Below are 26417 nucleotides of genomic sequence, written 5' to 3' on the forward strand. Positions count from 1 at the left end.
CCCTCATTCTTCTGAATTCCAATGAGTATAATCCCAGTCTACTCAGTCTCTCCTCATAATCCAACCCTCTCAACTCTGGAATCAACCGAGTGAATCTCCTCTGCACCCCTTCCAGTGCTAGTATATCTCTTCTCAAGTGAGGAGACCAAAACTGCACACAGTACTCCAGGTGTGGCCTCACCAGGACCCTATACAACTGCAGCATAGCCTCCCTGTTTTTAAACTCCATCCCTCTAGCAATGGCAGACAAAATTCCATTTGCCTTTTTAATTACCTGCTGCACCTGCAATCCTACTTTTAGCGATTCATGCACAAAGACACCCAAGTCCCTCTGCACAGCAGCGTGCTGCAATTTTTTACCATTTAAAACATAGTCCATTTTGCTGTTATTCCTACCAAAATGGATGACCTCACACTTATCAACATTATACTCCATCTGCCAGACCTTTGCCCACTCACTTAGACTATCTATATCCCTCTGCAGACTTTCAGTGTCTTCTGCACACTTTGCTCGACCACTCACCTTAGTGTCATCTGCAAATTTTGACACACCACACTTAGTCCCCAACTCCAAATCATCTATGTAAATTGTAAACAATTGCGGTCCCAACACTGATCCCTGAGGCACACCACTAGCCACTGACCGCCAACCAGAAAAACACCCATTTACCCCTACTCTTTGCTTCCTATTGGTCAACCAATCCTCTATCCATGCCAATACATTGCCTGTAATACCGTGCAACTTTATCTTATGTAGCAGCCTTTGGTGGGGCACCTTGTCAAATGCCTTCTGGAAATCCAGATACACCACGTCCACAGGTTCCCCATTGTCCACCATGCAAGTAATGTCCTCAAAGAATTCCACCAAATTAGTTCAACATGACCTACCCTTCATGAACCCATGCTGGGTGTTCCCAATGGGACAATTTATATCCAGATGTCTTGCTATTTCTTCCTTAATGATAGATTCAAGCATTTTCCCCACTACCGAAGTTAAGTTAACTGGCCTATAGTTACCTGCTTTTTGTCTACTTCCTTTTTTAAACAGTGGCGTCACATTGGCTGTTTTCCAATCTGCGGGAACCACCCCAGAGTCCAGTGAATTTTGGTAAATAATTACTAGTGCATTTGCTATTTCTCCCATCACCTCTTTTAGTACCCTGGGATGCATTTCATCAGGGCCAGGAGACTTGTCTACCTTTAGTCCCATTAGCTTGCCCAGCACTGCCTCCATAGTGATAATGATAGTTTCTAGGTCCTAATCTGCTACAACCTTCTTGCTATTAGTTTTTAGCATTTTATTTGTGTCTTCCGCTGTGAAGACTGACACAAAATAACTGTTTAATGTCTCGGCTATTTCCAGTTATTAAATTAGCCTCATCCTCTAAACGTCCAATGTTGACCTTCGCCACTCTTTTACGATTTACATATTTATAGAAACTTTTGCTGCCTGTTTTTATATTCTGAGCTAGTTTACTCTCATAATCTATCTTACTTTTCTTTATAACGTTTTTTTGTGGCTTTCTGTTGGCCTTTAAAGATTTCCCAGTCTACTAGTTTCCCACTACTCTTTGCTTTTTTGTATGTTGTTGGTGTGTGCCCCTGTAAAGACACGACTATGTAGTTCTCTGGCATCTAAAAGGTGAATGCTAGCACGCCCAACGTCTTGTTCAAGTATCAAACATCGGATGTTAATCCAATCTCTATAGCTCAAACCCTCCAACCCTGGCAACATCCTTATAAATCTTTTCTGAACCCTTTCTAATTTCACAGCATCCTTCCTATAGCAGGGAGACCAGAACAACACGCAGCATTCCAAAAATAGCTGAACCAATGTCCTGAACAGCCACAATATGATCTCCCAATTCCTATACTCAATGCACTGACCAATAAAGGCAAGCGTACAAAACGCCTTCTTTACTCTCCTGTCTACCAGCGACTCAACTTTCAAGGACCTGTGAACCCGCACTCCAAGGTCTCTTTGTCTCTTTGTTCAGAAACACATCCCCAGGTCCTTAACATTAACTGTACAAGTCCTGCCCTGATTTGCCCTTCTAAAATGCAGCACGTCACACTTATCTAAACCAAATTCCATTTGCCACTCCTCAGCCCATTGATCCATCAGATCAAGATCCTGTTGTACTCTAAGGTAATCTTCACTGTCCACCACACCTCCAATTTTGGTATCATCTGCTAACTTACTAACCATACCGCCTAAGATCACATCTAAATCATTTTCATTAAGTGATGAAAAGCAATGGACCAAGCACCAATCCTTGTGGCACAGCACTGATCACCAGCCTCCAGTCTGAAAAGCAACCCTCCACCACCCTGTGCCTTCTACCTTTGAGCCAGTTCTGTATCCAAATGGCTCGTTCTCCCTGTATAGCATGTGATCTAATTTTGTTAACCGGTCTACCATGAGGAACCTTGTCGAATGCCTTACTGAAGTCCATTTAGATCACATCCACCACTCTGCCTTCATCAATCCCCTTGGTTACTTCTTCAAAAAACTCAATTAAGTTAGTGAGGCATGATTTCCCATGCACAAAGCCATGTTGACTATCCCTAATCAGTCCATGCCTTTCCAAATATATGCCCTCCAACAACTTACCCATCATTGATGTCAGTCTAACTGGTCAATGGTTCCCTGGCTTTCCCTTACCACCTTTCTTAAATAGTGGCACCACGTTAGCCAATCTCCAGTCTTCCAGTACCTCACCTGTGGCTATCGAAAATACAAATATCTCAGCAACGGCCCAACAATCACTTTCCACAGAGTTCTAGAGTATACCTAATCAGGTCCTGGGGATTTATCCACCTTTATGCGTTTTAAGATGTCCAGCACCTCCTCCTCTGTAATATGCACATTTTTCAAGATATCTCTATTTATTTCCCCACATTCTATATCTTCCATATCTTTCTCCATCATAAACACAGATGCAAAATACTCATTTAGTATCTCCCCCATTTCTTGCAGTTTCACACATAGGTGGCCTTGCTGATCTTTAAGGGGGCCTATTCTCTCCCTGGTTACCCTTTTGTCCTTAATGTATTTGCAGAAAAGTTGCTGGAGAAGATGAGATAATTTTCTCAAACAATGATAATGGGAAATGCTAAACATGTAATACATGCGGCATGCATGTGAATGACCCGGTGAAGATGGGAGACAGTAGGAACTCACGGATGTCTGGTAATAGAAATAAAATATCTCTGGCACACATGTTGACTGCATTTCCTATATGAAGGAACTATGAGGAGTCCAAATACACTGATTGACAAGATTACTACTTTACTATGACCAATTAATGCCCATTCCTTCTACATTTCAGGATCTTCACAAACAGAACAACAAAAATGTGGGCAACTCACAGGGCTCAAAAGAGAAGATCTATGAGTGAGGGAAGATTGAGTATTCACGTAATGGATGAATACACTCAGTTACAGCAGTTATGAGAGGGCTGTAATTTCCATCTGGATAAGAAAGCACATTTCAGTGCATGAATAGCCATATTTAGGATCTTCTTTGGAAATCTGATTTCCCAATCATTCCTGATCCAGCAACATTTTCCTCTGGCCTCTTTGTGTGTTATTGGAAAAAAGAAAACAGAGAAGCAGGAGGAGGAGCAAGAATAGATCAATTAGCTCCTCGAGTTTGCTCCAGTATTCATTGGATTGGGAATGAACAGTCCTAGTGATGACTCTAAGATAGTCATTCCTTCTGAGAGCAGACTGTCACAAGGTACAGACATGCATTAGCCTAAGTACTTTGGTGGATCCAATTATACATCCATAGCTATAGGGGAAATGGTTTATGTCCAGGTCTTCAAAAATTACAATTGCCAAAAGGTCATAGGCCAAAACATGTCAGTAACCTGAATTGGATATACATTAGCCTGTCTCTGCTTCTGCTGAAACTATAGGGCATGAACTATATGGAAGCGTAAAGCATTATAACAGAAAGTAATTGTAATCCACTAAGGGTATGCATATGGTATCTGACAAAATGTGATCTTGGTAAGTTTCTTTTTGCATAATGGCACATAAAATTTAATGATTTAAAATATTTCTCCAACTTGTCATTATTGGTTGCAGAGTGCCTACTCACCCTTTTAACTGCTCATGATAAATATGAATTCATGACCATAGGTGGAGTTCTGCAAGGGTTACATGTTTGGTTCAACAACTGCTCTGTGCAACACCTAGGCTATGAGGGAGGCAGACAATTTCAGTTATTCCCAGTCTAACTTACTTGTTGAATGTTTACACACTGTTGGCTTCTATCAGCAATATACCCAGCTGGTTGATTATCGTCAATTTATTTTTTGTTTTCAATTATCTCATTATCTGAAAATGATTGACGAATGCCTTAGATGTTTCCACCTACAGACCTTCATGAAGAACAATGTGGAGAATGTAATATTCCACTGTGGTTCTGAAGACCCTCGCTGGTGAGCATTGATGGGCATAACTTGATATGAATTAATGCCTTGATACACAATCCTCCATACTGGTATACAGCCGAATGAATAACCTTCAAGATGGCCATGGAAGGTTCAGAGCCAAAAATGTTGGGAGCAATAGTGATTCTGATAATGACTGGTGATGCACCATTACTAGATTCAGCAGAAATCAGCTCCTCCTCTCAGAGACTGAAGATGTTTGAAATCACCTTCCATATCCATTTGAGCATTTTGAGGCATTACTTTTCAGACTGCCCCTTTACATCTATCACATGGGATGTACCTCCTGAATATTTGGTACTTTCTACTATTCTCCTTCCTTTTGTTTGCCATTCTTTTATCCCCAATTTTGTGCTCATCTTATTTGCATACTACTATCTTGTGCTCGTCTAATGCTTCTATAGTATTGCTGCCTTGAATGGTGATAGTTTTTCTCATCCAAACTCCAACTGAAAGTGCCTGTAGGTGTCCATCCCACTCGGATGTTCTCCATTTGAAAGACTTCAAATTTCTTCAGCACATCCATCACCAGCAGAACTTGCAGCATAATGTTTGCCATGGGGGAATTGATATAACTTCTGTAATCACTGAACCTTTCTTCATATCAAGAATCAGGAGTCTAAGCATTGCTGTAATGTGTCGCTAATGGTCATTACTATTTCACTGACAAGATTCCTGAATTTTGGGAAACCTGTACTGGAAGTGTTAATCGTAAATGTCTGGTAAAGCCTCTTTAGTAAATAATAACAAATGACCAGTGCTGGGGAGCAGATTGCTCACATGTCCTCAGAGGCACCTCCGTTAATTCAGAAAGTGGGCATGTTGGAGATGGATTGAGGTCAAATTTGAGAACCGTGAATTGTTTACCTTCCCACCTGGCCAACTCGCCCATATTTGAGGTGTGGAAGTTCCACCACAGAATCAACATTTCTTTATCATAAAAATATAACGTCAAAATATGGACTAATAAAGAAAATATTTGGCAAATTTTAAATAAGTATTGGAAACATTTGGAAGCATCTGAAATATAGTAAGATTTTTCAGTTGTTGTAACTACATTTTTTTAAATTTTCTCCAAAATAAAGGCATCTGGTAGCTCTGAAATGGCATGAGAAATCAAAGTACCTCATGGGAGGCCTGGCTGCTATGTAATTTCAGAGAAACACTTTAATCTAAGGGCATTTTTCTGTAGCTCTGACTGATATCAAGTACATGTCACACCATATGGCATTTTCTGCTCTTTGCATGCTGTGTAAAAACAATAATTTTAAAACATGATCAAATATCAGACGGCAAAGCACTAAGACCTATATTTTTCAGTATACATTAATGCTAGTGAAAACAAGGGTGAATATAAAACTTGGAAAAAAAAACTTTAATATTAGGAAAACAGAATCATGGGTACCTTCTAAAACAATTTTATTTATAACATAGGATAATTTTCCCTGGAGTGCAGGAGGGTGAGAGGTGATCTTGTAGAGGTTTATAAAACCATGAGGGGTATAGATAAGGTGAATGACAAGCGTCTTTTCGCTGGGGTGGGGATTTCAAAACTAGAGGGCATATTTTTAAGATGAGAGGAGAAAGATTTTAAAAAGACATGGGGGCAATTCTTTTAGACAGAGTGGTTTGTACGTGGAATGAACTTCCAGAGGAAGTGGTGGGTGCGGGTACAGTTACAACATTTAAAAGACATTTAGATAAGTACATGAATAAGAAAGGCTTGGTGGGATATGGGCCAATTGCAGGCAGGTGGGATGAGTTCAGTTTGGGATTATGGTCAGCGTGGACTGGTTGGACCGAAGAGTCTGTTTCTGTGCTGTATGATTCGATGACTTTATGATTCTATAACATCAGTAATGAATAGTAGAGAGACGAGTGGTGATGCTGACACAGAAGGATACAGACAGGTTAAGGAGTGAGCAAAAACTTAGTACTTGGAATGTAATGTGAGAAAAGTGAGGTTGTGCACTTTGGCAGGAATAATGGAGAAGCTGAATGTTATTTAAACACAGAAAGAATGCAGAAAGCTGCAACACAGAGGAATTTGCCGATCCTCATGCTTGAATCACAAAAATCTACTGTACAAGTTCACTGTGTAATAGTGAAGGCAAATGGAACGTTGGTCTTTATTTCAAACGGAAGAGAACATAAAAATAGGAAAGTCTTACTAAACCAAAGAAGGCACTGGTCAAAGCACACCTAGAATACTGTGAACAGTTTTAGTCCCCTTATCTAAGATATATTGATATAGGGAAGCAGTCCAGAAAGATTCACTAGATCCTGGGAATGAAGGGATCTTCTTATCAGGGAGTTTGAGTAGGTTAGACGTGTACTAATGGAGGTTAGAAAAATGAGAGATGACCTTATTGAAACATCTAAGATTCTTAAGGGATTGGACAGGATAGACGTGAGGAGATTTTTTTTTGCACTTGTCGGGGAGTTTAGGACCAGACAGCATAATCTCAGAGTAAGCAGTTACCCAACTAAGACAGAGATGAGGAGGAATTTCATCTGTCAGAGGATAGTGATTCTGTGGAACATTTTTAATCACAGAGAATTGTCAAGGCTGGATTATTAAGCATATTGAAGGCTGAGGTAGACATATTTTTAATCAACAAGGAAATCAAGGTGATGGGAAAAGGCAGGAATGTGGAGTTGAAGACTATCAGAGCAAACATGAACTCATTGAATACCAGAGCAGACCTAATGGGCCAAATCATCTACTTCTGTTGCTGCAACGTATGATCTTATTATGTTCTTATGCCTTTTGGAAATATCATCATGTTATGTCTTATAATTGGTGCGCGTTATGTTGGGACAGTGTTGTTTTAAGAGGTGAATCACGAGTGAGTGTTCAGCTAATGCTCACGGGTTTGTTCAGGTTTGATTGAGCTTTTTGAATGCACAGCTTTTCAACAAAAAACCTCCTTGTTAAGTTGAACCTAACAACCACTTTATATGTTCTTGGTTCTGACTCGAGCCTAGTCACTGCCCAGTACAGAACACATAGAATCATAGAATCTTCCCATGACAAAATTCTGTCAATTACATTTAAGATCTTTAGCATTCAGAAATGAAAGGGAGCAATTGTAACATGAACTGTTGGATTGGTGGTTCATTTTATAAATTGGTCGGTGTATAAAGCAGTTGCTCAACTCAGGTTAGGTAAAATTTATCCCACTCATTCAGAACTCTCTTTTAAGTTCTAAGTGAATGTTTTAACTCAATTTTATTTCATTCTTGCAGTAGATAGGCTCAGGACCACTTTAAGTGAGTTTCTGATCCATCTGAAAGAAATTTTTACATGCAGTCCATCAGTGTAAAATGCTGAATGAGATGACCACTCGTGAATCTTTCTTCCTCTTTGTCCATTGTCCCAGAGAAGAGATGTATTAGCAAAGTTAGACAGCATTTTATTTTAAAGTAATCCTGTGATGAGGATCAGTAATTGGATCTTAGGAGTTGTGAAGTAACAGATACAGTTTAGTGATAAAAGAAATGTTCTCCGGTTGCTAGAATATGATGGGTGCTGTTACTCAGGAATCTGCAAATACAGCTTCTTCACATAATTATAAATAATGAAAGAATAGATACGTTTAGCTTCATATTTACAGTTGACACTAACTTAGGAGATATAATGAATTATGTAAATGGGAGTAGGAAAGTAAAAGGTTACGTAGAAAGACTCAGTGAGTAATGTTGCGAAGTTGGGTGGGATGCTTGTGGATTGGGAGGCAGGAAGTTAGAATTTGGTGTTTGTAAAATGTTCAGGGGGAAAACGTCCCTTTAAAAAATGATGTGTTTTTTTCTATGCTTAGAGATGCAAAATGGATATCTGTAAGCAGCAGTTGAAAGTTTGCAAGTATGCAGAAGGCACCCAATTTAAAACATTTGTATTGAAAGGCTGCACAGTTAGCAGGCCAAGCAGCAGTTCTGTCTAGTTACCAAGACAACAAGTTTTTGAATTTAACCAATCAAATTGAATCAGGCACTTAGATACTAAAACCAATTAAATTTAAATCTTATTGTTTTGCCAACATAGGAGTAATCCTAATGTAAGAAATTTATATGTTATTAAGGGTATAAAAGAAGGGGCAGTTGGACAAAGAACAGAGGGCTAACTGCTAGCTGAGAGAACTAACTGCCATTTGCCGAATTAACAGCCCTCAGCTCGCAAGAGAGAATTGCTGGCTCTCATAGTCTTATCTAAGTTTCAGAGAAAGCGCCACCTACAAACAAAGGTACCAATGTCACGACTAGTTAGTATTCCTGACAGATGAATCGACGGAGAAGGCGTTCCTGACAGAACGTTTGATGGAGAAGGCACAGAACATTCCAGAAGACATGCAACCTAGCTGTAATTTCGAGAGACTAAATTCTATGTTTTTTTTAATTTTGTAAGTGGAACCTTTATTTATTGGAACAGCATATCATTAGAATCTTGCTTTATAGGGGAATGGAATACAGTTTAGTGCATTTCTTCACTGTTAGAGATAGATTAAAAGAAATTGTTACTTTTTGATTGTAAAGTGAGTATTAGGGATTTGTTTTATTTAACCACTAGAAGTTGCTGAAGAGCAGGTTACACCACTTTTCACACTCCTTTTACAGATTATATGGCAAGGTGCTCCTCTTTAGGTATTTTGGTTTTATTTCTCAGAGGGGAGTCAACCTCCGCTTTATAACAGTAAGGAAAACTATTGTGAGAGGAGATCATTTGGAGAAGAGCGATATCAGTCCGTTTGGAATTAAGAATAAGGAATCAGAATATTATTATAATGAACAGAGATCAGAAACTGTGAAGGGGCAAAATGACTTGAGGTATCCATACATGCAAATCGCCAAAAGTCTGAACAATTACAAAAAAATTGAAAATGCTAATGTAATATTTGTCTCAAAGGATTAAGTTCAAAAGTGAAGAGGCGATGCTTCAGTTACAAAGACCATTGGTCAGAGTCAAGAATACTGTGTTCAGATTTGGGTGGTGATCTCCAGAACAGTCAATGATTTAACTTGGGAGTGCAGAACACACAAATTAATCTGAAATTATACCAATGTTTAAAGGATTATATTGTAAGGACAGACTCTGTAATGCTGTTCAGCCTTGAGTTCAGAAAGTTGATGGGTGCTTAAAATTATGTGTTTCAAGTGGAAAAAGGATTTGTTAGGGTAGATATAGATGTCATTTTTCCTGCCTGCAGGTGCTGGGAACAAATTCAATCATGGCTTTTAAAAGGGAATTGAATAAGTGTCTCAACGAAAAAAAAAGCAGGTTTCCTGAAATAATTAATATTGAGCTGAAAAATTTGGCAATGCATGGTTGATTATGTCTCGGTCATCGTGACTGTGAATAAACGTAGACTATGATACACGTAGAAGTATTATCTCCTGGGCTTTTGACAATGTTGCAGCAAAACTCAGCACAAGTTGGAAGAACAGCATCTCATGTTCCAGTTGGGAACCCTGCAGCCTTAGGGACTCAATGTTGAGTTCAATAATTTTAGGGCCTGAGAACCTTCTCCAACCTTCACACACCAAGTCTTCTCTCCACAGATGCTGCCAAACCTACTAAGTTTTCATAGCAATTTCTGTTTTTGTTGCTTGTCATCACTTGGGCCACTAAGACAACCAATGTCAGCCACGAATGGTCCTAACTAGCAGCTATTGATTCTTCCAGGCTGACCTTTAACTTCCTCTCCACAGAGTTTTCCCAGCAATTTCTGTTTTTGCTTCTGATTTCCAGAATCTGCCATTTTATTTTTGTTTTTGTGATGTATTTAATGCAATATGCAGTAAGAGGATTTTCAGGTCAAACGAAAAATGTACACGATCTATTTAAAAAGCCAATATTGCAGTGTGTTGACAAACGTGGGTGATCCACTTATGACTGTGCACATGATCCAAACCAAACAGAAAGTTTATCATGTGATTTAAAAGTACAGTAATATGGTCCTTTCAGTGCCTCAAAGGAATGGAGATAATTGGGTCGAAGAAGCTCATAATTTGAGTAGCCGGCTCAGAAACCCAGAATTGTTTCTGATCCTGACCCTTTGGGTTTTGGCGGGTTTTTGAATTCAGCAATCAAAGAATGGACGAGTGTATTCTGGCACTTACACTGGAATGCTCCCTTATATATTTTCAGATCAATGTATACTAAAGACACCAATAAAAGTTTAAAATGCAGAAAAATTTGGATCACCAGCATCGTGAGTATTTTGCTTTTCGGTACTAATTCCGCTGTTCATTTCATGCTACAGCATGTGGGGAAGTCATTCAAATAGGTACATCCTGAGGTTAATCTGAGGCTAAATCAACGAGTAAAGGTGTTGTAGATTGGCAGCTACTCATAAATCTATCTGTGATGATAGAATACATTATCAAATAGAATAATCTGCGAGAAATTACTGAGTTTTTAATTATGATACCTATTTTAAGATGAATGAGTATTTGAGGCACAACTCTCATATTCATATCAGAATGGATTTCTCAGTTGTACCTAACATGGTTTTCTATGACTTATCCATGTGAAAAATTGGCTAATTGTAATTGTAAATTTTTGAAGTAGGTCATTAAATGGCTTTCAAATTTCAGGATCAGAATCCAAGGAAGAGAGGCTGAAATGCCTAGCTTTTCTTTTCTCAAAGCAGTATAGCAATATGGATATAAGTTAGCTTACAGACTTGAAATAAAGTTTTGGATAGAGAGTTCCTCAGAGAAGATTGAAGGTGGTATTTCTTCAGTTTATAGCAACTGCGCAAGACCATTTTTATTACAAAAATCAGCACCTTTATTCCTGAAAAATATCCCAATGTACTTCACAGGGCTGTAATCAAACCAAGACAAAGGAGATAGCTAGAAGGATAACCAAGAAGTAGATCAATGAGATAGGTTTCAAAGAAGACCTTAAATGAAGAAAGTAAGATGAGAGGGATTTAGGGAGGAAATTTCAACGAGCGAGTAAACAGGGTCTAAACCTGAGCTTTCCTGCTCCTCTGATGCTGCTTGACCTGCTGTGTTCATCCAGCTCTACACCTTGTTATCAAGGTAAAGCTATTGGTGGGGCATAGGTAGAAGGTTTATTTGAGGCCAGAATTCATAAGGAATGGTAGGATTGGCAGAGTTAGAAATTGTTAATGCTTGACAAATTCCGTAAACAAATATGGTTAAGAAATCAAATATAAAATTGAGACTGCATCACTGATATTATGTAAACTGGTCAATTTAAATTTGACATTGTCAGAACCTCCTGCATTCATCATTACCTTGTCATACAAAATGACACAAATACACGACGTTCTAGATGCCACATATTTATCCACGTTTACTTAATAAAAAGCATTGTTTGAGAAGTTATCAAACCATCTCTTTTGAATGGTGTAAATCAGAGTGTAATGAGGTAAAGAAAAATGATGGCAAATCTTCAATAATTCTGTGAACTAATTTGGAAATAATAATTTATTAATGATTATTGCAAAAGGAATCAAGCCAAAATTGAAAGGAAGAAAAGCATACAGTGTGCTTAATCCATAGAGACAGCTCATTCTGTTCAATGCGGCTGAATCAGCTAAAAAAAACACACCACAGCTATCAATATTTAAAACATCTGTTTGCAGTAAAGCCTTTAAACTACTTTTTGGCTTTTAGTAATATCGATATTTACCTGTATTGCAAGTGCACGAGCTACTAATCCTCTGAGGTACTGCATTGGGTCTTCAGGTCCCTCCCATTTGTTCTGCCAGCTCAAAGGACACTATAGGTAGAAGTAAAAATTTTGAAAAAATTTATGTGATGAAGATGAATTATTTATTCCAGCTTGTGTCAGTTTGTAGATTTCTCCATTGTGGTTTTCAAAAGCAAATTAAATACCAGACAAAATAAAGATGCTAATCTGCAATAATTAGATACTTGTGTTTTTTGGTCCAAAGTGGGAAATAGAAAATCACCAGTCCCTTTTAAACTGCAATGATTTTGTTATCTGCTCATTACAATAAAAAATACAGTTAGTAATAGTGTAAAGTAAACTGCTGATATTCTAACACCCATTACACAGAGTTTCACCAAACATCAATTTTATCCAAGAGATAGTAAGAACTGCAGATGCTAGAGTCAGAGATAACACAGTGTGGAGCTGGAGGAACACAGCAGGCCAGGCAGCATCAGAGGAGCAGAAAAGCTGACGTTTCGGGTTTTTCTGAAGAAGGGTCCTGACCTGAAATGTCAGCATTCCTGCTCCTCTGATGCTGCCTGGCCTACTGCGTTCCTCCAGCTCCACAATGTGTTATCAATTTTATCCTAACTATCTATAGTCATAATAAGCAGTTTTTGTCAGTCTACACTTTTCTGTTTGGCCAATGGGTTGATTTTATTTTCTTTATTCATTCACGAGATAAAGGCGTCGGTGGCTAGGCAGCATTTATTGCCCATCCCTAATTGCCCAGAGGGCAGTTTAGAGTCAACCACAGTGTTGTGGGTCTGGAGTCACATGTAGGCTAGACCAGGTAAGGATGGCTGTTTCCTTCCCTAAAGGCCATTAGTAAAACAAATGGGTTTTTCCAACAATTGACAATGGATTCACAGTCATCATTAGACTCTCAATTCCAGTTTTTTTAAATTGAATTCAAATTTCACCATCAGCCGCGGTGGGATTCGAACCTGAGTCCCCAGAACGTTATCTGTTATCTGGGTCTCTGGATTAACAGTCCAACAATAATACCACTAATACCATTTGATGGGCAAAGACTGGCAGATGGAAAGATGGAGCATATGATACATATGGATGCCTTTAGCTTGTTGGAGGTGGGGGTGAATGGTTTAGTTGTTAAAGAAAAAAACAAGCGTAAGCTAAAAAGAGAGCCTACTGGCCACGTTACCCTGGCTAGAGAATTTGGAATGTTGCGACGGAGTGATATTTGCTGATTGAATGGGAAAGTTGAAAGGCATGATGGGGATATAATGGTAACAGTGAGACGGATGGGATGGCATCCAGTAAGATGGGTGGAATGGGAATGGATGGACCTGACAATGGGAGGAAACGAATAGCAGAAGAGGAATGAAATGAGGAGGATGGAATGGCAAGGGGTGGAGCTGACATGGAAGAGACGAAATGAGCTCAGAGGAAATAGATGAGATTAAGGAATTGCTCAATGCAATATGTAAGTTTAAAACATGGATAGGTCAAGATGATGAAACAAGATTTTTTCTTCTACTGGCATCAAGTATTACGAATATGAAGATAAATAAGGTTAAAGATGGAAGACACGACATATTTATGTGGAATCAAGCCAGTGGTTTACATCTCTTTGATCCTTCTCCTTTCAGGCCTCCTGTCTTCAAAGATATCTTTACTCCCAGAAGGGTCCAGCTGCCCTGCTTGGGGTCGACTTTCACCATTGCCACCTGCTGCTGGAGGTTCCATTACACACTTCCTTACTTGAGACTTGTCCTTTCTGGCAACTGTTTGTTGAATAGTGCCATGGTGGTTAGTATGTCCATATGATTGGTAGCATTGCCTTCTTAGATCACTGGTCTAGACAAATGGTAAGGGTTGGGGTAACATCCAGCATTTGCTCAAGAGGACCTTCTTAGCCTATTATCCGAACTGGTACTTTTCAAGGGATCCAAACCCTGTGGCAGATCACTCACTTTGGGGTCCAGGTTGATCAGATCTCCAGGAATCTTATGTTTGGTGGCAATTGTTGCTTCATATTCACCTCCCGGCAAATCATCTTTGTGCCATTTCCAGGGGGACAGAAGATATCCCCACACTTGATGTGAACCCTGCATGCACAACACACAGGTCATACCTGGATTCCTCATCCTTTTCCAAGTCCCTGTAGGATCTTGCTCTTTAAGTTATGCTCTTGATCACTGTGAACACCAGAATTGGCAAACTAACCACCTACTAACACCCTAGCTATAATTGAGACCTTTTGGTCATCCATGAGAACAGCCTGTAAAAGCTTGGTAAAGACATCCATGAGTATGGGTACATGCATAATCTCATTACTATTGGGTCCAAAGAATAAAGTTAGTTGCAAACACCTCACTCGAACCACCTCCTGGTGACTAGAGATGTTGGGTGAAGATGTTTTCCTGCTCTGGCCAAAGTACACCTCTCACAATTTTGAGAGTAGTCATAAACATTAACACCATCCCAGGCCAGTATCACCACCCTCTGGTCAAGAGAGTCTTTTCTGTTGCTAGTATCCTGCTTGCTCATGAACTGTTATGAATGCTTGGCTCTCAAGACTATCAGTAAGGATGAGAATTGCTTCAGGTCTCTCTTGTTATGGACCAGCCAATTGAGGACTCAGCCTCCAACCTGATCCTCTTCTCCTCCTCACCAGTTGCTGTGTATGTTTGAACTCCCTCAGCAGCTGGCAATGGGTTGGTGGATGTTGGGTCTTCCAGTAATGGTGCAATCTATTGCTGCCCACATCAATCAACTGAAGCTGTCTAAGGTCCTCGTTCAAGATACATGACAAAGGTGAAACCACATCTGGCTCTTTCTGGGTCTGGACATTGTTTAGATCTCACTTCTAAGTTCATTGGTGACACTCAGCTGAATCTTAGTCCAAATGTCAAAGAGAATCGAGTTGAAATGTTGCCTCTGACTTGGGGCATGAACATAATATCAGCAAAAACCCCCTCCAGACAGGCAGGGGTGGGTTCTCCCCTGTAGTTGATCTTCCAACTAAGGACATCAGTACTTAGCTTGTACTGGACTAGCTGACATGAGCCTTCAAGAAAAGTGATGGTGTGGGCAGGAAAAAGAACAGCCCAGTTTCCTGCTGCTCAAACAGCTCTGGAGTCCTGTATAGGCTTGTAAACATTTAGTGTGTGGAGGAAGTTCAAAGATTCTGAGTCCCATCACACCTTTGTAATGTGCTGTAATAGAATAGCAGCATCTAACATGCTTTCTAAGGATATGTGGATATCTCTTAACATGTTTGGCCCCAGCACTACCGGTATTCTCAACTTCCTTACTTGTATTGAAGCGTCACATACTACCAAAATTGAAATGTGTGTTTCAGAACAGATGGGGAGAGTTCAACGTAACCATAATAGGGGATGTTCAGCCACTGCAAAGCCAAGACCAAGATGAGGGAAGAAACATCCCTCATGGTGAGTAACAATTGACATCTCCATTCCTAAGTCCACTCGGCATGATGTTTCTACCCTGCTGAATTTCAATCTCGCATTTGGGCAAGGCCCTATCGCTCTCCATAACACTTATCCTCTTCCTGAAGGAACCTTGCCATCCCATCCAACTCTTGGTGGGAGGTCCAATTAAGTTAACATCTAGAGACAAGGGAAGGCTGTTGCACTAGATTGGGTCTTTGTATCTGATGGCAGTGGTGATTGAGGACACTCTCGTTTCAATGTCCAGCCCTCTCATAATTCTAACTCCTCTTTACAGCATCCTTTGGACAGGGTCCGTTGAGAGGTTTACCATGGAGATAAGAAAGCAGAGGTGGGATCTGAACTTGCTGTGCAGCAATTTGGTGTGCTTGCTTCTTCAGCCTAAGGCCTACATCCCTGTCTATGGTGACAGTCACCGGCCCAATGGCAGTCTCTTTCCTGGTCTTAGAAGGCCATTCTTTCCCCATGATCTGGATGATATGATCCCACTCTTCAAAAAAAGTCCAATTTAGCCTCTTCCACTCTATTCAGAGGTTCCCAATCCTCACTGCTTCCTCTAGTGGTCCTTCAGCTGCCTGTCACTGATTAATTTGTAGAAGGGATCTATAAGGATACAGTCAAACAACTTCACCAGGTCCAGGGATACACAAGCCAGGCCCTTCCCTTTAGCTTGCTTAAATTCATAAAACCTCTGCAGTAGCTCTACCAGGCTACAGCTGTTGCCTAAAAGGTCTTGACTGCGTCTCAAAGATTTGCTGCAGCCTTTTGTGAACACTTGATTTTGCAATTGGCATGCCTGCACACACACTGTCTATTCACTCGTCTTGAGACCCTTGGAAGGCAATCCCAGCCATTCACCTCAATCCAGTCCTCAATCGCTGGATCACCAGTTTGACTTATCTTCCCCCAAATGCCCATCTTCCTAATCATTGTCAAGTAGAAAATCAGACCTTAAGCACAGTACCTCTGTAACATCAAGAAAATGCACCTAGGGAGCCTATACCTGTTTGACATAAAGGTTAGTTTCAACTCTTCTACCATCTACTCCGTTTCAACCAGGTGTCTTTCAATGCTGCTGTCAGGTGCATATTATAAAGTTGTGTTGGGACTCAGGATCTTTGAGCTTCCTTCACACACTAAAGGTTTATCAGCCTTTATGGGACCCCAGAACTGGTTGAGTAGCAGGAAACCAGGCTGTTCTTTCTTCCTGCCCACACCATCACTGTTCTTGAACAGTCATGCTAGCTAGTCCAATACAAGCCAGGTAAAATTAATGCAAATGCTGATGAAGAGTCACTGGACTCAAAAAGCTAACTCTGCTTTCTTCCCACAGATGCTGCCAGACCTGCTGAGTTTCACTAGCAATTTCTGTGTTTGTTTCAGATCTCCAGCATCTGCAGTTCTTTGTTTTGTTTTTATGTCTTTCAACTACTGACCATGACTGGATGCCTAGACTGCAGGGTCCTGTTGACTATGCTGGAAATGTAACATTGAACTTGAAGACATTGTCATTGGGTCATGACAAACATGAAGGGAAATTAAGGTTAGACATAGAAGCCACAGTGTTTACAAGCCTGTGGTTTACATCAGGTTGAGGAAATCCTTTGTCTATCTGATCCTTCTCCCACTGACATCCTTTTTTCCCGGGAGGATCCATTTGACTGCTCCATTTGCCCTCCCTCACTGTTACCACCTGCTCCTGGAGGTTCCATTACATTAGGTATACTATTTTGACTGCAGAGGCTTTGCTAGTAACCAGATTTTTTTATAACACTTCATCCTTATCTTCACCAACTATTTGAGTATTAAACTGTCCCTTTGATACATTTCCCTTTCTTTCAACGTTTACTAAGATCTCTGGCTGATTTTTGCTGGCTGCAGGGATTTGTTCACCTTTCACCCACTAACTTAGTATGAATTAGTCATCAACATTGATGTTTCAAAGATGTGAGAAGAAATCTGAAACTATCTTTATCCTTGTACTTCCATCACTGTTTATTTGTATTTGACACACTATGATTTGCAGAAACATACTTCTTCAAAGCACTAATGTTTTTTGAAGATATTCAATAGTTACTATATTACAAGGACTGCTATAAGACTGAATTACTAATTCCTTACAGAGGTTCTTAGATCAGAGGGTATTACAATTTATACTTAGATTTAACGTAGTCTGAAAAAATATTCCTCTTAATTTAAGTTCCTTGTACTGGAATGGATTTCACATATTATTTCATAAATTGATGTAGAATGAAAATATTCATTTTCGTACTAAGCACATATGATGAAAAAAGCTTAAGGTAATTAAATATTTCAGTCGAGGTCAGTGCATAACTTTGAATTTTGCAAAAGGAAGCCACATTATTCAGTTAATTCCATTCAAATTAAAAACCAGTCCAAATGCATTTCAGGCAATGATATTTTGAGTTATTTATTAGTTGAATGGCAACAACTTTAGATGCAAATTGTTCTTGACATCAAAGTCTAGCCATTAATTACTGATAATGAAACCCAATTATACGGATTCAGTTACGAATGACAATTTCTGTAGACATTTACTGACACTTAAGTAAACTAATTAATCACTGGCTGCATCTAGCAAAAAGAACTCGAGTTAAACACACTGTTTGTAGAATAGAATCTAGATATAACTGACATTATGCTCTAGTGTTTGTTTTATATATATATATTTTCAATTAAAAAGATTAAATTAGTCCCATACATTACTAAAATTGAAAGCCTTTTAACTGCCAGCCTAAATCAATCGCAGGATTTTAACTGCCCCTAGTATTTACGATTGCACAGATGTTAATGACACCTACATACTGTAAAAATATTGAAAATTCTTCTTCCCAATTCAAGACAAAGTAGTAAATACTGTTCCTTCTTGTGGCATATACACTGTGATTACGTGAAATATAGCACTCCACTCAGGATGATGACGATAAGTTATTATTTCTGATAAAATTTATTCACTCAAGTTCATATAACTCTGGATTTCTGTTGAGCTAAATACTAACAAACATGCTTTCAGCTCATTGGGGCCCAGGTATAAATGCAAATGCTTGTTACATACTAGAGGAATGATGGAGAGGGAGAGGAAGAATGTGAAATTATGTGTATGAAACATAGGAATATAGGAACAGGGGTGGGATAATTCAGCTATTGCATTGCCTGATTAAAACCTAAAAGCCTTTTATACCATTGGTAATCAGAAATCCATCAATTTCTCCAAAAGTGGACTGCGCTTCCACAGCCCTTGGTGTAGAGAATTCCAAAGATTCACAACCATCTGGGTAATAAAAGAGCCTCTTGGTTCTAAATTACATTCTTCTTATTTTTATATTGTACCTCCTGGTTCCAGACTCCCAGCAAGGGGAAAAATCTTCCCTATATCTAGTCTGTCTATCTTGTTAATTGTTTTGTAAATGAGATCCACTGCTCAGTCTTTGAAACTCTACAGAATTCAGGCTCAGTTTGCTCAGTCCCACCATCCTAGGAAGAAATCTGGTGAATCTTTGTTGCAGTCCCTCAGCACTAATAATATCTTTCTTGATGTAAGGAGACTAAATTTGTGTGCAATATTCCAGATGCAGTCTAACCAAGTTTCTATTGATATTACCTAATCAACTTATTCAGAGGTATTATTACACACTTCTGGAATTGGTTGGATTTAAACCCAAATCACTTGGCTCAGGAGTCAGGACACTACTACTGTGCCACAGAATCCCTAACCATGCTTCTATAGATTTTTCAAAATCAATCTATTCAGAGATGTTAACACATCTCTGGAGCAGGTCAGACTTGAACCAGGGCCTCCTGGTCTAGAGGTAGGGAAACTATCAGTCTGTCACAAGAGCCACCAAAGCTTCTCTACAATTCAAGCAAGACTTCACTATACCTGTACTCAAATTCTCTTGCGATAAAGGCTAATATTTCATTAGCCTTTCTAATAGCTTGCTTTATTTGCATGTTAGCCTTCAGAAATTTATTGACAAGGGCACTTTCCAACCTACCATTTAAGAAATACTCTGCATATCTCTTACCAGTGTGGATAACGTCACATTTTTCCACATAGAATTCCGTCTGGCATGTTCTTGCCCACTCACTAAGTCTGTCCAAATCCTCCTGAAGCTTCTTTACATCTTCCTCACAACATGCATTCCAGTTTAGCTTTCTATCACCTGTGAATTTGGAAATATTACGTTTGATCCCCACATCCGAATCCTCGCCATATATTTTGACCAGCTGGGTCAGATCCTTGACCAGATCCTTGTGCAATCCCACCAGTCACTGTCCGCCACAACAAAAATGACACATAATTCCTACTCTCCACTTTCTGCCTATGAGCCAACCCTTTCTCTATGCCAGTATATTAATGCGTAGCACACATGGTTTAATTTTTCTAAGCAACCTCCTGTGGGAGACCTTATCGAATCCTTCTGAAAATCCAAGTCTACTATGTTTATCAACTCCCCTTTAGTAATTATGTTTGTAGCATCCTGGAATAACTTCAACAAATTTCTCAAACATAATTTCCCAGTCACAAATCCATGCTGAGTGTGCCCAGACAGATCATCATTATCCAAGAATTCATTTATCACACTGTTTTATAATAGAGTCCAATATTTTCCACACTACTGATGTAAGGTTAACAGGTCTGTATTTCCCTGTGTTTTCCTCTTGCTCCCTTTTAAAATAGTAAGGTGACATTCACTATCTTCCAATCTGTAGGAAACATTCCAGAATTTAAAGGATTTTGGAAAACGGTCACTAAAGCATCGACTATTGCTAGAGCTACCTCTTTCAACATGCTGGGATATAACTTCCAGCCCCATTAATTTCTCCTGTGCAAATCTCTCACTAATACTAATTTCCTTCTACTCCTCATTCTCACTTTTCAATTGGATCTTTAATTCTGAGAGATTTCTTGCATCTTCCTCAGTGAAAACAAACACAAAGAAATCATTCTGCCATTTCTCTAGTTCCAGTTATAAATTCTCCTTATTCTGGTTGCAATCGACCCACATTTGTCTTAGCCAAGGGTTCTCTTTTTATGTGCCTGTAGAAGCTTACACAGTTTGTTTTTAAGCTTTTTGCTGAATTGTAATCATATTCTATTCGTCCTTATTAGTATTTTAGTCCTCCTTTGCTGCATTCTAAAACTTACAATTATTTCTGGAAACTTTAATCTGATAAAATCTTTAATTTACTTTGTCAGCCAACGTTGACTGACCTTTATAAGATTTTACACTTTTAAGGAATGTATATTTGCTGGAATCCACATAATAGTTCTTTAAAGGCTGTCCATTGCATATGTACAGTCATATCTTTTAATGTATCTTCCCAATCCATCTGAGCAAACTTGTGCCTCATGCCTTCATAATTTCAAATTTAATACCCTTGCTTCAGATTGAAACTAGCACACTTTTACAAACATAATGTAAAACGTATCACATTGTGGTCACTTATCCCTAATTGTTACTTTACGACAAGATTAGTAAGTAGCCCCTTTTCTTTACATCTAAGATTGCCTTTCATCTAGTCAGCTGCTCAAATACTGCTCTAGAAAACCGTCCCTACACACCCCAGAAACTCAACCTTCACAGTTTTCGTGCTCAGTTGATTTATTCAGTCCATATGCAGATTGAAGCCACCCATGATTATGGCATTGTCCAAGCTTTGTACTTCTCTCATCTCCTGATTACTATAATTCCCCACACTACCATTACTATTTGGTAGCTTATAAATAACTCCAACCAAGGTTTGCTGCCCCTTGCTGTTTCTTGGCTCCCTAAAGTAAAGTTAATGCATCAGATTTTTCCAGTTCAACTTAATTAAATTGCTTCCTTTTTATTCTTTGTGGGTTTTGGGTTTCCAAGCTATGCAATGAATGTGATCTATTGGCTTTAGGATGTGGTCTGATGTTTATGTTTGGCAGGCTCAATATGGAAATAAAACCTGAAGCAGCCAGAGGTTTTTAGGATAAATTCACAAAGAGAAAGGGCAGCACCAATATTTGATGGCACTTTTCTTGAATTACTGCCAGGTGCGTCAGGGGCAGGAGCAAAAGCCTTTTCACCATTCAATGGGAAAAAAGAAACTTGCTGCTGCCACCAGGAAAGTGTGATTGAAGGTGGCTGGAGGAACTCTGCAAGGCATGGAAGATTATTGCCCAAATCCTCACCAGGCACCTTCTCCCAGTCTTGAAGGAAATCCTTCCTGAAAGCCAGTGAAGCATCCAACTGAACTGTGGACCCATGGGCATAATTTTCATTGCTCAGCAACTCCAAGAGAGATGCCAGGAACAACACCAAGCCTTCATCAATCTGACCAAGGCTTTTGACTCAGTCAATTGGGAAATGCAATAGAAGACCATGTCAAAGACTGGCTGTCCAGTGAAATTCATCAACGTTCTCCATTTCCTCCTCAACAAGATATTGGCAATGGTCCTCACTGACGGTAATGTGAAAAAAACATTCTTCATCTTGTCGAGAACAAGCTTCCCAATGCAGACATCGTCTGCAGGCTGAAAGGAAAACCTTTCAACCTCAACTGGTTTAATTCTAAGAAGAAAATGATACCAACCTCACTGTGGAACTTAAGAAAGCAGCTGTCAATGTCATGTCTGCAGTCTCAGAATAGAATTTTCAAGCCTCACTTAATGCCTTTATGGAAGCATACTGAACAATTGGTCTCAGCCTCAACCTCAAGAAGAGTCAAATCTTTTACTAACCCGTGCCAGGTCAAGATCCAGTCCATCTCTCCTTTAAGATCAGCTGAGGAATCCTTCCAAACATGGAGCATTTCCCTGATCTGGGAAGCTACCTCCCATGTAAGGCTGACATCAAAGCAGAGATTCAATATCACAATCAATCGGTGCCTTTGGACACCTAAGGATGACAGTCTTTGACAATGGCGACATCCATGTTGATAGCAAGATCCCTGCATAAAAAAAGTCATCCCGCTGACTCTTCTATACGGCTCTGAAATTTAATCTACGAATAAATCCACCTCAAGACCTTTGAGAAAGTACCATCAATGCTGTTTGAGATGTATTCTCCTCATCAGCTGGGATGACGGGTGTACTAACAACAATGTCCTGGTTGCAGCTCACAGCATTGAGGTTAAAATCATCCAAAACAAACTCCAACGGGCTGGCAAATGCTTAGGATTCCTGAGTTCCAAACTACCAAAGCAAATCATCTCTCAGCTCAAAGAAGCACTCGATTGAGAAGAGGGCAAAGGAAGCATTTCAAAGACTCCCTGAAGGCTTCCTTCAAGAAATGCAACATAAATGTCACACATGGGAGACCCTCATTCAGAAGAAACTGACTTGGAGGGAGCTCATGTATCAGGAAATCAATTCTTCGAGAATACCATTCGGCAAAACTACATACAGAAATGGAATCCGAGAAAGGAATGCCAATGGTCTCAAGGTCAAGGACTACTTCCACCTCCCAGAAAACACCTGCCAAATATGTGTTTGGAGATGCACTTCTAGAATCAGCTCATCAGCTACACAAGGATCCACAGAACCCGTGACCAGTGACACAGAATTTCCTATGTAGACAATTATACTGATTAGTGATCGATTGACAACGATGATTTATTCTAATTTCAAAATGTTGACAGATTTATTTGACAGTCAGCAATCAAGAATAATTTAAAAATATTATAAAGTAATATAAACAGATGACTCATTTTGTAAAACATTATGTAGCAAACTGTAGCAAGAATAAAAAATGGTAACAGTAAAGGCTTGAAAGGTTTGCTTCAACAAGTGAATCTTTAGGCCTCCACTTATGTCCAGCTTCTAAACAAGGCTCATGCCTTGCGGTGAGGTGCAGCCTCACCTAAACTGGTGAAACTTTATCACTTTCCACAATTCCCACAGTTAAAAAAGTTCAGGCAAGCTGTTGATGTATCCTCATCATTTGTCCCCAGTAATGCCTTATATGTCCTGACCTTATGATCACCAATCACAGTTTGAAACTAGTGATCCAACATGGGATCAATAAAATTCTCCCAACTGATATAGGTAGACGCATGATCACAAAAATTTGTGACTTTCTCGGCAGGAGGAAAATAAGGCTCTGCTTATTTTACTGGTTTACAATGTATGACAATAAATGGGACATGGTTGATGGGAACATTCCATTAGCTGAAGAAACACTCCTGGGCAGCAACTAATTTCAAACATATTATAATCAGTATTGATTAATAGAGATACTTGAACGAATAGAGTGATGTTAGTTACACCAGGGATTCCAATTAAAGAAAAATCATCAACTGTGATTATTTTCCTTCTAAATAAACAAATTATTTTTGACTGCAACTCCAGGTTATATTCTGCTTTGGATCTCAAGGGCATTAACATTTTCAAGCTCAGAAGAGTAAATTTATTAAATGTAACATTTTACATTTGACAGTGTTACAATGCAGCTTGCAGCCTACTAATGCTATTCATTAAAATTCTACCCTTAGGAAATGTTTTGCATATTTAACTGAAATTTGACTTGTAGTTCCTCTTACAACTAGGTTGTACTTAATTAAATCTGTCAACATTTTGAAATTGGAATAAGTGCTTTGTATATGAAACCCTTGACTATGTAGTAAAGCTAAAAAATGTAAAAGAACATCATAGCCAACTAGGGGCCTTATAGCACTACAAATATTTAACAAGCTAATTGACTGATGTTTACCATTCTGCAGGAACAAATCCTTTGAATTTATCTCTTGACTTCAGAACTTCTTTATTAATTTTCTCTCATCAGAATAAAGATGTTAGGACCTATGGTCTACTTGTTCTCCTTTTGTGTGGCACTGTTTATGCAGTTCTGAATTAATTACTTTAAGTTACTAGCTCTTTGAGCATGCCTTTTCTTGAAAACCTTCATAAAACAAGCAATGGCAACAGAACCCCAGAACTGCATCTACAGAAACAAATTTCTCCGTCTGCAAATTGGAAAAAGCATCAGAAAGGAGAGAAACAAAAGCAAAAAATACTCCTGATGTTGGAATATAATTTTCAAAAACGATGAGAAGTCTAGACTGAGTAGCTAGGAAGAAATTATTCCCATTGGCGGCCAGATTAAAAGAACCAAAGGCCTTGATTTAAGGTGACTGACAAAAAAAAGTGATGACGACTTGAAGTAAAATTAACTTACACACCGACCTGCTGGTATGTGGAATATACTCAAGACTGTGAAATAAGCAGATGAAATAGTGCCTTTCAAAACAGAATAGGATCATTATCGGAAGAGAAAAGAAATGCAGGACTAGAAAGAAAAAGCATGGAAGTGGCATAAAGTGATTTGCTCTGTCAGAGAGCTAGTAAAGACACGTAAGGCTGAATGGAACGGCCTATTTTTATGATTCTAAAAGGAGAAAATATTGGAACCACTCAGCAAGTCAGTCAGCATCTACACGGAGAACAAACAGAACTTCAGGTATGAACTGTTGCAAAATAAACAGTTTTCTCTCTGACTTTACTCTCAAAATGGGACAATGACAAAATGGATAATATAGAATACTACGGTAAGACAGTTAGCTTTAAAGTATAGGCTGTCAGACAAGTGTCCTTAATGGTTTCTGACAAAAGAAGCTACACTCTTGACCAGGCAAGATATGAATATAGAAAAGAAGTAGAAATAGCAATCATAAATCACCATGCAATTTGAATCTTAACTGAACTGATATTCCAGATGATCCAAATGTCAGGAATTGCATAAACACAAAAGGTGCACTTTAGTAAATAGTCTAAAAGAAAGAAACAAGATCTTATATGAGATACAAAATGGCACAAGAGGGAGATTTAGTTTAGATAATTTCACTTTTAGAAAACAGGAAATCATTCCTGATGCAGTCATTATCCCAGCTTGGAAGTGACAGTCACCTGATTAGGTATAGTTTGTAACAGGAATGATTTGCTAGGTTCTTGTCAATGGTCTATTGACATTGTGACTATTTCAATTATGTACGTAGTAATATGTTCTCATGGTCTTTTGACTAATGCGGTAACAAGCAAGTCAGTGAATTCCTGGAATCCACCAGATCCTTAACTTGAGCTGGAAAGTACTACACATAAGTAAATCTAAAAGGGAAAATAACAAAGTGGAAACATTCATGAAATGCATACTAATGCTCATGAACCTGCAGAGTACTTGCAGGATTAACTGAGAAGCATCAGAAATAAGTGAAAGTCATGGCCAATGTAATAAAGGAATATAAGTAAGCAAAGTAGGATAAGGGAAGTAAGTTAACAGTAGCACAATTTTGTTTTAGAAAAGAAAGCTACTCAGGGGCTTAAAATAAGGCAAGGCAGCAGAGCTTGCACCTGAGGTATGGTCCTTCTGAGCCATGTGGCAAATCATGGATTCTTCAGTTTTTTCTGGTGAATATGTGTGCGACAAGTGTCCAGCTGCAGCTACTGGGTGGACCACATTTCAGAGCTGGAACTGCAGATGAATTCACTTTGGAGTGTCTGTGATGCTGAGCAAGTCGTAAATTGCACGTTCAGTGAGGTAGTCAAGTCACAGGTGTAGATTGAACAGGCAGAAAGGTCATGGGTGACCACCAGGCAGAGTAGAGGGAAGCAAGTAATGCAGGAACCTCCTGCGTCCATCCCCTTTCTAACAGGTATACTGTTTTGGATGCTGTTAGGGGAAGATGGCTGCATTTGGAATTTTGTGGGCAGATTTGGGACCCATATTTCACTGATTGTCATTAAGAAAGAGATAGATATGTTCTTGATTAGTAAGGGGATTAAAAGTTGCGTGGAGAAGACAAGAGAATGTGATTGGGAAA

General features: G+C 39.2%; 1 protein-coding gene across 1 annotated transcript in view; it reads right to left on the bottom strand.

The window, feature by feature from the left end:
* Positions 1–26417, bottom strand: part of LOC109928522 (cytoplasmic dynein 2 heavy chain 1) — a 534366-nt gene that overhangs the window by 33778 nt on the left and 474171 nt on the right. The window contains exon 86 of the mRNA XM_048597671.1: positions 12127–12216. Coding sequence (XP_048453628.1) covers positions 12127–12216 — 90 coding nt within the window. The remainder of the gene's footprint in view (positions 1–12126; positions 12217–26417) is intronic.

Source organism: Rhincodon typus, chromosome 6 (assembly GCF_021869965.1).
Source record: "Rhincodon typus isolate 14 chromosome 6, sRhiTyp1.1, whole genome shotgun sequence".
NCBI lineage: Eukaryota > Metazoa > Chordata > Chondrichthyes > Orectolobiformes > Rhincodontidae > Rhincodon > Rhincodon typus.